This window comes from Populus nigra, chromosome 10 (assembly GCF_951802175.1).
Source record: "Populus nigra chromosome 10, ddPopNigr1.1, whole genome shotgun sequence".
NCBI classification, from domain to species: Eukaryota; Viridiplantae; Streptophyta; class Magnoliopsida; order Malpighiales; family Salicaceae; genus Populus; species Populus nigra.
Window position 1 is genome coordinate 7289574 of NC_084861.1, and position 16708 is coordinate 7306281.

Here is a 16708-nt window from a genome sequence, read left to right on the forward strand (position 1 = left end):
TTGAACATGTATAGAAACATAGACCTTTCGTTTTGTGGAAAGGGGTGTGTGTGTGTGGGGACTGGATAGCAGCCCACATGGCCGACATCTACATAACACACACTTTGAGTGGCTACAGAAGCTTTTACTGGAGAAACAGAGGGTCTTCTTAATATATGCCATTGCTAGCAGACAAGCCCAAGCGCCCCCCCCCCCCCCCCCCCCCCCGCGTCCCGCAGTCGGCGGTGGAGATGTTAGGTTTGGAAAACTTTTAGGGAGGGCTAAGAGTTAAAACTTACTAATTTTAGAGCTAAAATTTAAAATTATTAAAGGGCGGGGCGGGAATATTTTGCAGGGCCGGGGGCCCCTGCCTCCGCCCCTGCCCGCAGTGGCTTGCCTATGTTATGTTAAAAACATTGGTCCCCATGAAATCTCCCACTTATTCCATCACAAGATATCCTTTTTCAAAAAACACCCTGCATCTACTACTATTTAAATCTTCTTTCAAAGATCTGCCCATTATTTTAATCAAACCAACTAGCATATCCAATGTATAAGCGTTCTGTTCTACAACCAAAAAAACACATCCGTTCTGTTTTACACCCAAAAAAACACATCCTCTTAACTTCTCTGTTTTCCCTTTTCCTTTTTTTTTTTTAATTTCCTTCGGCAATTCTGACAATTGAGCAAAATTTTCGTGGGAAGTCTTGCATCTGCGAGTCTTCCCCCAAATATGCCAGTTCGTTACCAAGCATCCTATTGGTCCCTAGCGTATTTCTTTTTAGATGACTAGACAGCTTGTTTGTGGTCGATCGCAAGAATAAATAAATATGGATAATGTATAGAACAGTAAGATATTTTATTCTTTAACCATATAATGTAAGAATTGTTTGTTTTTTTTATATATATATATAAAAAACTATATATGCCATAATGGAAGGTGGGGATCCAAGGTGTGTGTTGCTAAAGGAACAAAAAAAATATTCAGCTTCAAATCTTAGGTGCCTCTGACTTTTTGTTGAAATGTCATATTTAAACACAATTAATTCCACTAACAAAAGTTTCAAAGTCTCAATCATAACGTAAATAGAATGATTTTTTTTTCATATATATATATATATATAATTATGAAAAAGATAATATTTTATACGAGACATATATTTAAATACTTATACATATCTACTATGAAATAAATAATAAAGGGCTGAATTGTAGGAAACATATGGCACCTTTTTACGGCAAAATATACATATTTTAAGATTCATGAAAAGCAGAAATCGTGAAATGCTTAAACATCAATTCCACTAGAGATTTATCATGTGAATTTAAGAATTCAAAAATTCTCTGTTTAAACAATACAATTTATGAACGTAGTCGTCCTCTGGTACATGGGGATTGAAGTGGTCAGATATGAGGCAGGCACGCAGCCTAGCTTAATACAATAAATACCTGCTATACCTGGTGCGAATTGGGTTTCGTATAAGATAGAAATATTGTGCATATATACTCGATAGTTGACACTCCATAAGCAGCTGGTTGTACGTAGGCTGAGCGCCTCGACCTATAAACTATTCGTTCTATAGAAGTTAAACAACTCCATTTACGACATGCGGGTGACAGGAATTCTCACAGTCACAGGGGTATTTTTCGGTTCTCTAAAAGTAGAAAAGGATTTGAAGGAATCGCATGCATGCACACTCAATATTGTAAAGTTCGAGTAATTACTTTCGTCATGTAAAATATAGGTTTCATGCATAGCAAATCCACACACCGCTGCAGAGATTAAATCTTCGCTATTGTTGTGTGGGCATGAAAAATGAAGAGAAAGGCCATAAAGCCACCCATTTTGTTATCGGCACCACTTGAATCATTCATGTTCGAGCTCGAGATCATGAAGGGACGACGTCGTCAAAGCCGGTAATTAAGATTTTAAAATTGGTAAAAGGGGCACGCATGGAATATGAAGTTCCTGGCTAAAAATAGGTTCAATTTGCAGTACCAATTGTTGGATAGAGTAACAGCATGATATATATCGATCTTAGATAGGTTTTCGTTGCATATACAGATATACTCATGAAAAAAAAAAGAAAAAAGAGTTTTTTACACTTGAACAAACTTCTGGACTTCATTTTTGTATTCGCAAGACGGTACGTATTAAGAAATTCCCCCTTCTTTTAATAAAAATGGAATCCCTTTTATGAAAGAAGACGTACGGCTGAGCAAACAAAATAATTGGCGACAACTTCCAATACTTCTTCACATAAAAATATACGTTTTCTATTACAGGAGGAGGAGGAGGAGGAGGAGGAGGAGGAGGAGACCATAAAGAGAGTTTCCAGAGCATAATGAGCTTAAAACTCGTTTTTGTTACCTGTCAAAACAAGAGTTCATTTCCTTTATTAGCCATAGCCAGTGAACTATTAACACTAAAGAGGAAACTGTGTTAAACAGGACATGTTCCAAAACAATGCAACTTCCAGAAGTACCCACCCACGGCTTGTGTGTTTGGACTTCCTAAAACTTTACACTTTTTTTTTATAAGTCTCCTAAACCTTTTCCCATTTACTTGCACCAAACTTTTCGATCACCAAGAATAAGATAACATGTGTTGTATATTTTATTGATAAAAGTGTTAGGCATGCATGGACTTCTGTTTTTGAGCCAGGTGCGCATGCAGGCTCATCCTCTCAAATCCAGTTTCTGGCTCTTTTAATTCATTTTTTAAATTATTTTGTTTTTAATTTTGAACAAAAATACTGTAGATAAAATAATTAAAGTGATATTTTAATATTATCTAATTTCTTCATGTTTTAAAATAAGATTATAGTTTTTAAAGACAAAATTAACAATTATTGTGTAAATTATATATATATATATATATATATATATATATATATATAAACCTAATGTATAAATTTATGAAAAACATGGTCATGAATATTAAATGAGAATGAATCCTTTTTATTATTATTGTAAATCTTTTACATAATTTTTCTAGATTAACTTTTATTTTTATTTTTTACTCCTATCATGTACAAATTATCCAGTCATGGTTCTTTTTTTTTTAATTGAAACTTGTTTTTTTAGATAATAATAAGTTTCTTAAAAAAACAATGATTTTAGTAAACAAATTTTTTTTTTATAAGAAAACAATAAAATAACTAGAACATAAAGTTTTGATTGAAGATGTACATTTTTTCTTCTTACTTTTAATGACTGAAATTTTTCTGTGTATGTATTTTAATTGTTTTTAGTTTTTTTAATTAAAAAGCATGCTATTAATAAAAAGATAGGTTTTTGTGAGAAAAAAATATATTAATAAGAAAATGAAAATTTTCCTAATAGAAAATTATAGTTTTTAACATTTAAAATTATTTTTTAAATATCCATTTTAATTGTAATAAATTAAATGAAAATCGGTTTTGAAAACATGAGCAATCACCAAGTGGGAAAAAAATGAATAAATAAACTAGTTTATATATAAGAGGGTTTTTGGTCGAGCACCGTTCAAGAGAGACCAGACCTTATCATTCAAACAAGTTACCCTTAAGCTACATGACAAGCTATTGCACATACAATTAAAGGAGAGGGAAGGAAACGGATCCACTTACATATTATTTAATGAACCGGAAATAAATGTGTCTGGTAATTTTTATAATTATGATTAAAAATAAGTTTTTAAAAAATATTTTTAGTTGTAATTAAAAAGAAGTAAGTTTTAAAAATTACATTTTATGTTAAAACTATCATGATATGAATTTTTGCATGTAAAATAAATAAATAAAAAAATTTCATGAATTATTTTTTACAAAACCAAGGTTTGAAATACTAAGAGCTCAATGTAAAAACTATAAATTATTTTATTAAGCAATTAATTTTTTTTAATAGTTGGATAAAAAAACAAAAATTATAACAATATTAAATTGTATCTAAATAAATAATTAATGGTTTTATTTTTAGCTCAACATATCATAATTTCACTTTATTTTAATATTAACACATGAAAACAATACAAAATCATAAAAAATAATTTTAAACCAAAAAATATCAAAAAAAAAATTAAACACGAAAATAAAGACAATTAATGTACGTATGCCATCAGTCAACTCAACAAAAAAAAAAAATCTTCTTCACGGTGTGAATTATTTGAGAAATGGATTTTGGATATTCTATTCTAGGAAATGGTAGAGAAAATTAGGTGGGAATAAGATCCATTGCCTTGTCGCGGTGTCATTATCTCAAAGATACGTGATAGTGATATTTAGACCCCCATCCCTTTTTATTATTATTATTATTTTGCAAATTTCAATTTTTTTCTCCCATCTTATAGACATGGAATTTCAATCATGATTTTAGTGTCTTTGTCGACTGATCATACATATATTTAATCAGTTGATCAGTTTACTCCCTATTCTTCCTAAGTCTTCATCATATTTCATGAATTTCTCAGTCATCCATATGTAATTTCCGCTTGTCCAACAATTCTTCCAAGAGTAGAATAATTCATTTCCCTGCTTTAACATTTTATTTTAACCCTTTTTTTATATCTACGTTCTGCCTCCATATGTAGAGTCTGTACCAAGAACGAGTTAGAGATGCTATCACCATTTATCTCCTACCATGACCAGACAAGATGTTGAACTATTGAGAAATTGCCTGATTCCAGCCTTTTATTTCTTGATCCGTACAATGGTTGCTTTCAATTTCACGGTTGCTGCTGTCATTGTCATATATAGGTTTAGATGGCCTTTGACAAGGAAGTGAAACTCGATGAACACTTTTATTTGAGTTATAAACGAAATTAATTAACTACTTGAGATTTTTACATTATTAACAATCTGGAGTCATGTTTTTTAAGCTGAAATAACCAGTAAAAGGTCTCTAATTAAATTAAATGGTTAAACTAACAGGCAACAGCGCTAGATCCTCTCATTGGACGGAATGCATGTGAGATCTCAGTACAAGAAAAATACCCAAAATTTCGAGACAACGTACTTACTCTAACAGATATCACTCGTCTCCCTTGTATTTGTGGGATGGAGGATTGTATTGGTTTCCGTTTAAAATGTTTTTATTTTAAAAATATATTAAAATTATTTTTATATCAATTCATTAAAATAATATTAAAAAATTATTTTAAATAAAAAATAACTTTTTATATTTTTAAAAAAGCATAAAAAAAACACGGTTTAAGCCGGTTTGAAAACTACCTAAATAATTATCAGACCAACCTCATTATACTCCATGTCGACTTAGTTATGAATCGATGGAGTTAATTAATGTTAAGTTGAAACTTGTTACTGTTAGAGATTATGGATGCAATGATAGAGATTAAAAAAGGTTGGAAAACGAGGAAGGCATCCCAGTAAGATTAATCCAACCACAGAAAAGAAAAACGTTAAAAATGCTCCTTCTTGCAGTGTGTTCGAGTCCAAAAAAATACAGACAACGAAAACGTACCAACGTCAGAGTGAACTGCAAACTATAATCAGGGAGAGGGGGGGGGGGGGGGGGACAAAGTCTGGTGTGTGAGATGCAGTAATAAAATATAGAAGAAAGACAGAGGGGAGAGAGAGTGAAGACTTTTATGGGAGGGTTCAGGAGAGAGAGCGAGAGTTATGACTAACAGGGTATAGTTTAATAGATTGTGTAAGAAGGGAGAGAGTTAGCGTATCTACAAAAATCCTAAAAATTCTATTCAGTTTGCTTTAAAAAGCCAAGTTCAGATAAAGGTGTTTATATACACAAACATTATATTATAAATAAATACATAAAATAAAAACAAAACCTAAGATCAAGACGGTCCAAATTAAGTTTAAAAAGAAAAAAAAGAAAAGAAACTCTTGTAAACTTGGCCATTATTCAAAGTATCTGTCTTCTACTACAGAAAACTCCACCATTGTTGATTGACTTTGTTCCTTCTTTCAACAACCCTATCTCTCTCCAATCTCCGAAAAAGCATTTTGCTTGCTTGTGCTTCGCTGTTTGTGTTCTTTGGTCAATCTGTGTTTAGAGTTGTAGATTAGTGCTGCTAATTTTATAATATTAAAACAAACAACAGTGAACGTGCTTCCTCTTTGTCTTGTTACCTCTCACTCACACCACTCTCTCTCTCTCTCTCTCTCTATCACATAGGAGCAGTAAAAAATAAGTGAGAATAAAAATAAAAATACTAAAAATCTTCACGCTTGGAGATGAAAATGATTAGTGTTTTTTTCTTTATTATACAAAACAGTCTGTTTTGAGAAGTAAATGAAAGAGACAGTCTTTGGAATATGGGCTGCTTTCCACCTTTTGAGAATCCTCATGACTGTGTCTTAACAATTGAGAACCCTTTTCTTTGCAATTCTGGTTCTCTTTCTTTCAATTCTTAACATGGGGTTTTTTTAGAGATTGAGAGAGAGATTTGTTTATTTGTCTAAATTTTGCTTTTTTTTCCTTTTCTTTTTTATTTTGCTCAAATCACGCAACACAATGCTGTAAATGATCATTTACTCGCTGTTAAGCACCGGCAGTGTGCATTTTCTTTGTACATCAGAAGGAAAAAAAGTAGCTGCAACATTGCCACCTCTTTAAAGAATCCTGCCTCAGACATACATGGCTGTGTTGTGTCCCTGTGCTATTGGGGTTTTTCTTGGTTTGATATGAACTGGGGATCAGAGAAACAAGGAGAAAATCAATAAGAAACAGAGAAATCTTAGTTCTTGTTGTGTTTGAATTCATCCATGGCGTTAAAGATGCAGCAAAGCTACCACCACTCTGTGGCTGTTAAGGTGAATGATCAACAAATGGGGACCAAAAGAGGGTATACATTTATACAAGCCAACAGGACTTGGCTTCCTAAAGTTTTGTTGCTTTGGGTCATGGCTATGGCACTTTTTAGTTTGACGATATACAATGGCATGGATGCGGATAATAGAGTGAGGAGGAAGGAAGTGTTGGGTAGCATGTGTGATCAAAGGGCAAGGATGTTGCAAGATCAATTCAGTGTTAGTGTTAACCATGTTCATGCCCTAGCCATTCTTGTCTCCACTTTTCATTACTACAAGAACCCATCTGCAATTGACCAGGTTCTTGCTCCTTTCTCTCGAAACTTTGATTTCTGTTTTTGCTGGTTGGATTTTAAAGGTTTTAAATGTTTGCTGGGGAAAAGACAACAATTGAAAAAGGAAGATTATTTTTGAATGTTAGTTTTTTTGCTGTCATGTTCCCAAACAACAAAAAGGAAAATTCACTTCAATTTAGCAACAAGTCATGCAAGGCTTAGTTAATTGTGATTTCTGAAGAGATGTTTTATTTTTCTTTCTGTTTGTGGCTTTGAAGTTGTTTAGGCTGTTTTGTTCTTCAACGAATTAAGGTGAATCCATTGGAAATTAATTTTGGAAATTTAAATTTCCCTGCGATTTGGCTTGCAAGATGTAAAAGGAAAAATGCAAGGTGACTTTGTCAAATGTTTGTGTAGGACCAAAAATACTTTACCCTTCTAATCCTTGTTCTCTGATTGTGCACGCTGAGAATTAATTTTGACAAAATGCAGGAAACCTTTGCTGAGTACACTGCTAGAACTGCATTTGAGAGGCCACTGTTGAGTGGCGTAGCCTATGCACGAAGAGTAATTGATTCAGAGAGGCAGGAATTCGAGAGGCAACATGGGTGGACAATAAAGACAATGGAGAGAGAACCCTCACCTATTCGAGACGAGTACGCTCCTGTAATATTTTCTCAAGAGACGGTCTCCTACATCGAGTCTCTTGACATGATGTCAGGGGAGGTAATTTTCAGAGTTTGTGACTTGAATTTGGTAATCTTGTTTACATCATTTACGTTTCAGCATCTAGTTTTCAATAATGTTTTCTTCCGCATGATGCAGGAGGACAGAGAAAACATACTGAGGGCTAGGGCTACAGGGAAAGCTGTTTTGACGAGCCCCTTTAGGTTACTAGGTTCTCATCACCTCGGTGTTGTGTTGACATTCCCTGTTTACAAGTCTAAGCTTCCTCCAAGCCCAACAGTGGCGCAGCGCATAGAAGCAACTGCTGGGTGAGTGCGTGCACTTGTCTTTCTAATTAGAACACCAAGTTTCCAAGTTTTTTGGTGACTGGTTTGGGTATGGGTTTATATTAACATTTTGAAATAAATTCTGCTTGGAAATGAAATTTTGAGGGTGACTAGAAGATTGAAAAAAAAAAGTGGTTCAGTGATGCTACTCAATAATTTTGCTCTTTAGCACTGCTGCGGTTTTACTTTAGATACTAATTTTGAGCTTAAAACTTTAGCCTTTTTGTAGGTGGTTAGTGTTAGTAGTGATGAGATTATTTATCTGGAGATATTAATTTAATCTGTTGGTACATAATTGATACAACATATGTGACTTTGTTTCAGCTTTCCTTTCCTTGTTTTCCTATCTTCCTGCTGCGATGGTGCAGTTCGAAAATATTGTATAATTAATAAAAGGAGAGATCATTTCATTCTATTTCACAGACAGTTTCATTGCTTCAAGATACTTCAACTTTAAAAAAAAAATAGCATAAAACATTTGGCAAGGTAAATTTTTTGTTACTTCACATGCTTGTCATTGACCTAAAATTTTTTTATTTATGGCAATTGTTATTGTACCAGGTGCATTTAGACTGAGGTGCTATTTCTTTTCATATGGACATCATGGATTTTATTTCTGCTTATGCTGAGTTTGAATTTCAGAAATAGTTTTGTTGTGTTTATATGCAAGTTGGCTCCTCACCGTGACCATTGTTCTAAACAACCATGAACCACTACTGAGCTGTGCAGAGTTGGCAATTTAAAACTTTTAGAGCATTTTACTATTAGCATTTAGCAATCAAACAGTAGGCTCATAGAAGTGTTTCATCATATGGCTGGAATTTCACCCATGTCACCTTTCTTTCCGGTCTAATTGGGCTTCCAAGTTGCAATGCTTCACCCCTTACAGTTTGGTAGATTTCATATTTTGTATAAAATTTGGTTTCATTTATTAACAGAGATTTGAATTGAAAGCAGATACCTTGGTGGGGCCTTTGACATTGAGTCCCTTGTGGAGAATTTACTTGGACAGCTTGCTGGGAATCAGGCAATTTTGGTGAATGTTTATGACATAACTAACTCTTCTGACCTTTTAATCATGTACGGTCACCAAAATCTAGATGGTGACTTGTCTCTTTTGCATGAAAGCAAGCTTGATTTTGGAGATCCATTCAGAAAGCACCTGATGACATGCAGGTAAGTGCATCTAATCGCTGATCATAATTTCATAAGATGAATGGAAGAGTAAGTTTTCCGCATATAGATGCTTACAATTTGAAATCTGAGCAGGTACCATGAGAAGGCACCCACTTCATGGACAGCACTCTCCACAGCTTTCTTATTCTTTGTTATCGGTTTATTAGTGGGTTACATCTTATATGGTGCAGCAATTCATATCGTAAAAGTTGAGGATGATTTCCATGAAATGCAGGAGTTGAAAGTCCGGGCAGAAGCTGCTGATGTTGCTAAATCCCAGGTATTCTTCTGAACGTTGTTGTAAAGAACAACTGACCCCCACTTGGTTTCTAGGTGCAGCATCTTCTTACCTGAGTATCATTGTGTTCTTGATGCCAGTTTCTAGCTACTGTATCTCATGAAATCAGAACACCTATGAATGGCGTCCTTGGTATGCAAGATCTTCTTTTCTTTTCTGGAATATGAAAAAATGTTCTAGGTTCTTGTACTTTCATAATCATTTGTTTGGTCCGTGTTCAATTGCAGGCATGCTTGCTTTGCTGCTAGATACGGATTTAAGTTCAACCCAGAGGGATTATGCTCAAACTGCTCAAGTCTGTGGAAAGGCACTGATAGCTTTGATAAATGAGGTGCTTGACCGGGCAAAAATTGAAGCTGGAAAGTTAGAGCTGGAAGCTGTCCCATTCGATATTCGATCCATACTAGATGATGTCCTTTCTTTATTTTCTGAGAAGTCTAGAAACAAAGGTATTGAGGTAAGTCGTACAGAAACACAATAAAGGCAAGTCAGCATTTTCATATCTTGTTGGCTGACATGAATTCTCTTAAAGGGCCAAAGACCCGTTTCATTCTCATGGTTCTTGCTTTTTTTAAAAGACAAACTGCCAGATGCTCTATTATGTTGAAACTGACCTTTTGTCTTTTTCTATTTTTTCTGTTTTCCTTGGACTTTTGACGTCAATGGTTGGTGACATTCTTGATGTGATATGTCATTGTACTAAATATCTGAAACACGGTTGCATAATCAATTGTGGAAGGACAGCTGGCAGTCTTTGTTTCTGATAAAGTTCCAGAAATTGTTGTTGGCGATCCTGGGAGATTCAGACAGATTATCACAAATCTGGTGGGCAACTCTGTTAAGGTAAGTGTACTGATTGAACTTTGTTATGCAGTTCAACCTACCAGAATGTATATGTATTATTTCTTATTAGTTCATTTATCAATTAGTGAGTAAGGGTTTGTCTCAGCACAAATTTTATGATTTACTAGGGAGTTTATGATTGTACAAATGATTTTTTTCACTATTAGCTTTATTGCCTTCTTTAGAGTTCAACCTTCTGTTATAGTTGACGATATATTCTCTGGCAGTTCACTGAAAGAGGACATATATTCGTTAAAGTTCATCTATATGAAAATGCCAAGGTCATAACAGATACAAAAGTGGACACTTGTTTAAATGGAGGATCCAATGAAAGCATGCTTACATCAGGTTCCCAAAAGTTCAAAACCTTGAGTGGTTGTGAAGCAGCAGATGATCAGAACAGTTGGGATGTGTTTAAGCATTTTTCTGATGAAGATTTCCGATTTGATGCTTCAATAAATGTAATGACCAACAATGAAGCTTCTGAGGATGTTGGGTTGATGGTATGTGTGGAGGATACAGGAATCGGCATCCCCTTAAAAGCCCAGGGTCGTGTTTTCATGCCCTTTGTGCAGGCAGACAGTTCAACGTCCAGACAGTACGGAGGAACTGGAATTGGGTTGAGTATAAGTAAGTGTCTAGTTGAGCTCATGGGTGGTCAAATAAACTTTATTAGCCGGCCTGAGGTTGGAAGCACATTTTCATTCACTGCTGTTTTCGGTACATGCAAGAAAAATACATTCAACAATATGGAAAAACGCAATGCTGAAGAATTGCCTTCTGGCTTTAGAGGATTGAAAGCATTGGTTGTTGATGGAAACCCAGTTAGGGCTACTGTAACCAGATACCATTTGAAGAGGCTTGGTATCCTAGCTGAAGTTGTAAGTAGCCTCAAGCTGGCTGCCATTGGCTGTGGGAAAAATGGTTCACTAACATCAGGGTAAGTTCATTTGGCTGGCTGTCCCTGTTCCCTGTCCCTGACCATTTTATCTTAATTAAGAATTGAAAGGTTTCGATGAAACAACAAGAAATAAGTGTGAATTTTTGGCCCATCTCTGATGACTATGGTTTGTCATTTGGCACGAACTCAATGAAAAACTATGGTAATCATTTCACTTTTCATGCCACTCTGTTTTCATGAGGGTAAGCCTGTTTACTGGACAGTGGCACCCTTGTATCTTAGTAAAAATGACTGATTTTATCGTCTTTTTCTGCTGTGATGCACATCTTATGCCCAAAATTCTGGTTGCATGGTGTGTTTATCATTTAGAATTCATACCATGAACATTATTGGGAGTGCTCATTTTTCATCGAGTTTATGTAGTGCTAAGATTTCTACTAAAGCGTTATGGCATTGGGAGTGTTTCTTGGGGATGGTTGATGGATTTTTGCTCCTTTTCTTTTTTGACTTAACTGTCAAGAGTAAGTTCCAATGTTTGCAAAATAATTTCATGGTAAGTTTAGCGGCGGGTCTACATTTAATATATACTTCAAGCGCAGGTTTTTAAGTGAAAGGACATGCTAAAACTATAAATAGCCTATCTTTGTCCTTCACTTAATAGTTTAAACTTTTGGGTTATGCAATTAAAGAAAATCATGCTTTTTTGGGATGTCTCCTGAATTCTTGCAAGTGCACATCTATTATGCTGAGCACTTGTTGTTTTTACTGACATAATCATAAAAGAACTTACCTGAATCGAAAACCCAGTGAATAATAGTTTCAATAAAAGATGACTCGTGAAGTGGCCAATATAAATAGATCATTGGCAGAGCTGCTACATTTACATTTTGCTGAAATTCTGAAATTGCATGCTACTTTGTGATCGGTGTAACCTCTCTTTTTTAACGGCAGAGGTAAAATCCAGCCAGATATAATTCTAGTGGAGAAGGATTCATGGATTTCTGGGGAGGATGGTGTTTCAAGTGTTTGGCAACTGGATTCGAAACAGAATGGACATGCATTCAAGCTTCCTAAGATGATCCTTCTTGCTACCAACATTACCAATTCTGAATTTGATATAGCGAAGGGAGCAGGTTTTGCCGATACTGTGATCTTGAAACCTTTGAGATCTAGTATGGTGGCTGCATGTCTTCTGCAGGTGCTGGGCATGGGGAAGAAAAGGTCCCAAGGGAAAGGCATGCCCAATGGGTCTTCTTTCCTTCAGAGCCTTCTCTGTGGAAAGAGAATTCTGGTGGTTGATGACAATAGGGTAAACCGCAGAGTTGCTGCAGGTGCCTTAAAGAAGTTTGGAGCTGATGCTGAGTGTGCTGAAAGTGGTAAAGAAGCATTGAAACTGCTTCATCCACCGCACACTTATGATGCATGCTTCATGGATATTCAAATGCCAGAAATGGATGGGTATGTCTTCAAAATCTTGTTTTATGATTTTAGATTGCAACTGTTCTGTTATTTATTGGCTCTTCTTCCTTGATTGATAATAAAATGTAGAAATTCTTTTTGTTTATACTCCTTTCTCGTAAAAGCTGCTGATTGATGCCTTTGATTACCTAATACCTATCACCTTTTTCTTTCCATTTTTTTATTTAATGAACCTTCTTGGCATCGTGTAACAATATCACATTAGAAAACTTATTTCATAAATGATGAAGTTATTAGGTCAGGTGTGTTTTTAGTTGCTCAAGTTTGTTGTTTGCGCGAAGCATTTGGCTGAAGGTAACCATGCCTAGATATGCCGGTGTGTGACCTGAGCATGGGATCAGAGCAGTAGTGGCAAGGGCATTTGGTCCTTGTATCTGGAGATCTAGATTGTCTGGTTCCTGAATTTGTTAGCCTGATTGAAAAGTAATCAGGCGTCATTATTGGTAAAATAAGTTTAAAGAGCAAAAGTTCATACTCAGATTGGTAATCTAGGTGCTCAGGACCATACTCTCTACCACTGATGTATACTTAACAGATTTGTTTGCAATGCATCAGGAACATGAAAAGCAAGTACTTTTGGTATGCTTTGCATGACATTTACATTCCAAGTAACCATTCACATGGGTATTCTCCTCCAGGTTTGAGGCAACTCGTCGAATCCGGCAGATGGAGAGCCAGGCAAACGAGCAGATGAATGGTGAATCCATGGTGGAAGAAGGAACAGCTAGAAAAGTCCAGTGGCATATTCCAATTTTAGCCATGACAGCTGATGTGATACATGCTACACATGATGAGTGCTTGAAGAGTGGGATGGATGGATATGTCTCAAAGCCTTTCGAGGAAGAAAATCTCTATCAGGCAGTTGCCAGGTTCTTTGATACCAAATCCACTTTGAAGTCATAATAGCATCCACTTTACCTCCGGTGAACTGAGCAAAACTAAACTGGAGAGTTCTTTGGTTGAACTGAACCAGCAATTTTGAATCGCCTGCCGGTGCGCTTGGTATTAAGTGGATAATGGACGTTGGTTTCCTTGAATTCTTTACGATTCTTCATCGAAAATGATTACAGGTTCGGCCAATTATTTCTAACCATCTTCAGTTTGACTTTACTAGAAGCTGAGTACATGTATACTACTACTATCCCCCCCACTTGTATGTATAGATCCTTTGAATGGGGAGGGAGAAAAGGCTGTAAATCAATATTTTTTTTGTTGCTGCTGAAGGAGGCTCCACCCCTTTATTTGTATTGTTACCTGGTTATTTTAGGGGGTGTTTAAGAGTGTGGTAGCGGTTGTTTTTCAAAGTGTTTTTTATTTGAAAATATATGAAAATAATATTTTTTTATAAATTTATTTTTAATATTAGCACATCAAAATAATTTAAAAATATTAAAAAATAATTTTTAAAAAAAGTTTAAATTAAATGAGAAACACCTTATTTATAATGGCATGTCATAACAAGGTTCTTAAGTGAAACAATCTGCATCATGGGATAATTAATGGCTTTATGCTTTAGACAGAGAAATTACCATAACCATCAAATGTTTAATCAAGAATTTTTTAAGTTTAACCCTGAGGGGTGTAACTTAATTAGTCAGATCTTGGATTTACTTTTTAAAAATTAACAGTTCGAGTCTTATAAATTTCAAAGCCATTAAAAACTTATCTGATTGTTAATTTTAAAACTCGTGGGATTAATTAAGATATGCTCAAACTGGATCGAATATTTATATTAATAATAAATAAAAAAATTCTAACAGTTTTCCGGCAAGGGGGTGGTGTCACCTGCCCTTTCCCGGATGTTTTAGCATCTGTTTCTTCTAGATCCCCCCCTCCACAGGTGGTTCGATATTCCCTTTGTGACTGCTCGAAAACTTTGGAAATATAGACATTTTTCTAACGTGCCATTGAGGAGTTTCCACTTATTTGAACTGTGCTGATGATCGAACTGTTTGGTGGCGACATTAGCTAGAGCTCAGCGCATCGCTTCTCTCGTAATGATAGTGACAGGAAACCGGAGACCTTGATTCTTGATAGGTTGGGCTATAAATGCCTGCAAAGAATTTGGGTTAATGATGCTACGTTTTGTACTCTTTTTTTTTTTTATTATTATTTTGTGTTTAAAGGGTTTATGTTTTTGTTCATATCATTTCAACATGTGCTGCTGTCCTCGTTAGGTCTTTCTGTCAATTATGTTGACATACATTTTGGTCTCTATATTTTATTTTCCTTATATATAAATCCTTGAGTTTTTATTTGTAATGATATTATATAACTATTATATAAAAATGACCTATTTCTTAATATTTAAATGATAGTGTAGAAAATAAATTTTTTTATTGAAAAATACATCCTTGTTGTTAGGTTAACCGAAGTATTTTTACTTTGATTTTGATTTTTTTTCCCATTATTATAAATATATTGCAGATGGACAAGGTGAGAATTGGGTAAATTTAAATAGATATACCGATTAAAAAATACTTTTTTTAAAAAAAATATCATATATCCATTATCACAAGTGGCCAAATTTAAGATTTGACTTGTAGATGTTTGATTGAAAAAAAATCTTTTAGGGGCTAGATTGCATTTATCATATAATATGAGGATAAAAACCATATCAAGACTTAATTGTAATAAAAACAAAATACGTGGGCTAAAATAAAAACAAATCAGAGATAAAATGTACATTGTCAAAATATTACATGCTTTAAGGAACTGGGACATGTCATTATTTAACGACATTGTTAATAATATCAAATGATGAGAGGATCTAGCAATAGTATTATCAAAATCGAGCTGGAGCTTCAACTGGTGAAGGTTTTAGTTCATTAGTTCGTCAGCTTAACTAGCGATCCACTAGTTCAACAATGTCCTGTGTTAAATACCTACACAAGGCATTTTCTTCCATATTTTTAGTATGTAACAAGTGGCAGGTTGACATTGAAACGATTCAATTTGATTCTTGACATATCTAAGCTGATTTTTAAGATCGATTCAAACTAGTTTTTACCGGTTTGATTGCATAAACAATTCATATTCTTTAACTGGATTGATTCATCGATTGAACCGGTGGGTCTAATTTTGATAATTATTTCTACCAATGACAATCATATAATGTGTACAAAAATGATGTGAATATATAAAAAAAAAATAGTGGGGAACCGTTAGCACAAAAAAAACAGGAGCATAGGAATGTATAAAAACATTAACCCTATAAACTGTGTGAAAATTAATGGTGTTGGAGCACCCCATACAGATGATAATATATATATATATATATATATATATATATATATATATATATATATCCTCACAAGCTAATATGTGGAGATATTTGGGTGACAAGTAGGAAAGAGGTAACTCTTATCTTTAACCGAGAAAAGGATGACTGAACAGAAGGGTACATACATGTACTGTTAGCAGGCGTAAATTAGTAGGATTTTTTTTTGTTTGAAAAAATAACATTTTGAATACAATGGTGTTTTTCAATATTAATAAATAATAACGCTAAACACAACTGTATTTTTTTAATATTATTATTGAAAATAATGATTGTATAGAAATGTTTCATCTTCTTCAAAATAATTAAATTTATTAAAAATCAACAAAAAGTGATATAACAAGAGCGAATAAATAAATAAATAAATAAATCATTAGGAACATATCAAGATTTTGTTTTTGACATACTCGATACCGTTATAAAAATTTCGACGAGACTATTGTAACCACATCTTAAAAGATCATTAAATGAAATCATAATTAACCTTAAATTAACCCTAAACAAAACCCCTAACAAATTAGAATCATGTTTGATGGTGTTTTAAGGTGCGATTAGAATTGTTTCATCGAGATCTTTCTAACAATACTGGATGTGTTGAAAACAGAGTTTCAATATGTTCTCGATGACCCATTCTTTCTTAACTATTAGATCTTAAATTTTATTTTTTGGCTATTGAATTTCCATTAAATTTGAA

General features: G+C 34.3%; 1 protein-coding gene across 1 annotated transcript; it reads left to right on the forward strand.

Annotated features, from left to right (window-relative positions):
- The first annotated feature begins 5929 nt into the window (after positions 1 to 5929).
- On the forward strand, positions 5930 to 13981 carry LOC133705571 (histidine kinase 4-like). Its single transcript, XM_062130853.1, has 11 exons — positions 5930 to 7049; positions 7517 to 7750; positions 7850 to 8019; positions 8995 to 9213; positions 9307 to 9493; positions 9592 to 9643; positions 9739 to 9968; positions 10256 to 10354; positions 10582 to 11294; positions 12207 to 12713; positions 13373 to 13981. The coding sequence occupies exons 1-11, from the start codon at positions 6705 to 6707 to the stop codon at positions 13635 to 13637; spliced, it is 3021 nt and encodes a 1006-aa protein (XP_061986837.1). The 5' UTR covers positions 5930 to 6704; the 3' UTR covers positions 13638 to 13981.
- The last annotated feature ends 2727 nt before the right edge of the window (positions 13982 to 16708 follow it).

Coding starts and splice junctions, on each gene's coding strand:
- LOC133705571 (XM_062130853.1), top strand. CDS start 6,705: ATGGCGTTAAAGATGCAGCAAAGCTACCACCACTCTGTGGCTGTTAAG. Junction 7,751..7,849: donor TTGACATGATGTCAGGGGAG/GTAATTTTCAGA, acceptor CGCATGATGCAG/GAGGACAGAGAAAACATACT. Junction 9,644..9,738: donor ACCTATGAATGGCGTCCTTG/GTATGCAAGATC, acceptor GTTCAATTGCAG/GCATGCTTGCTTTGCTGCTA.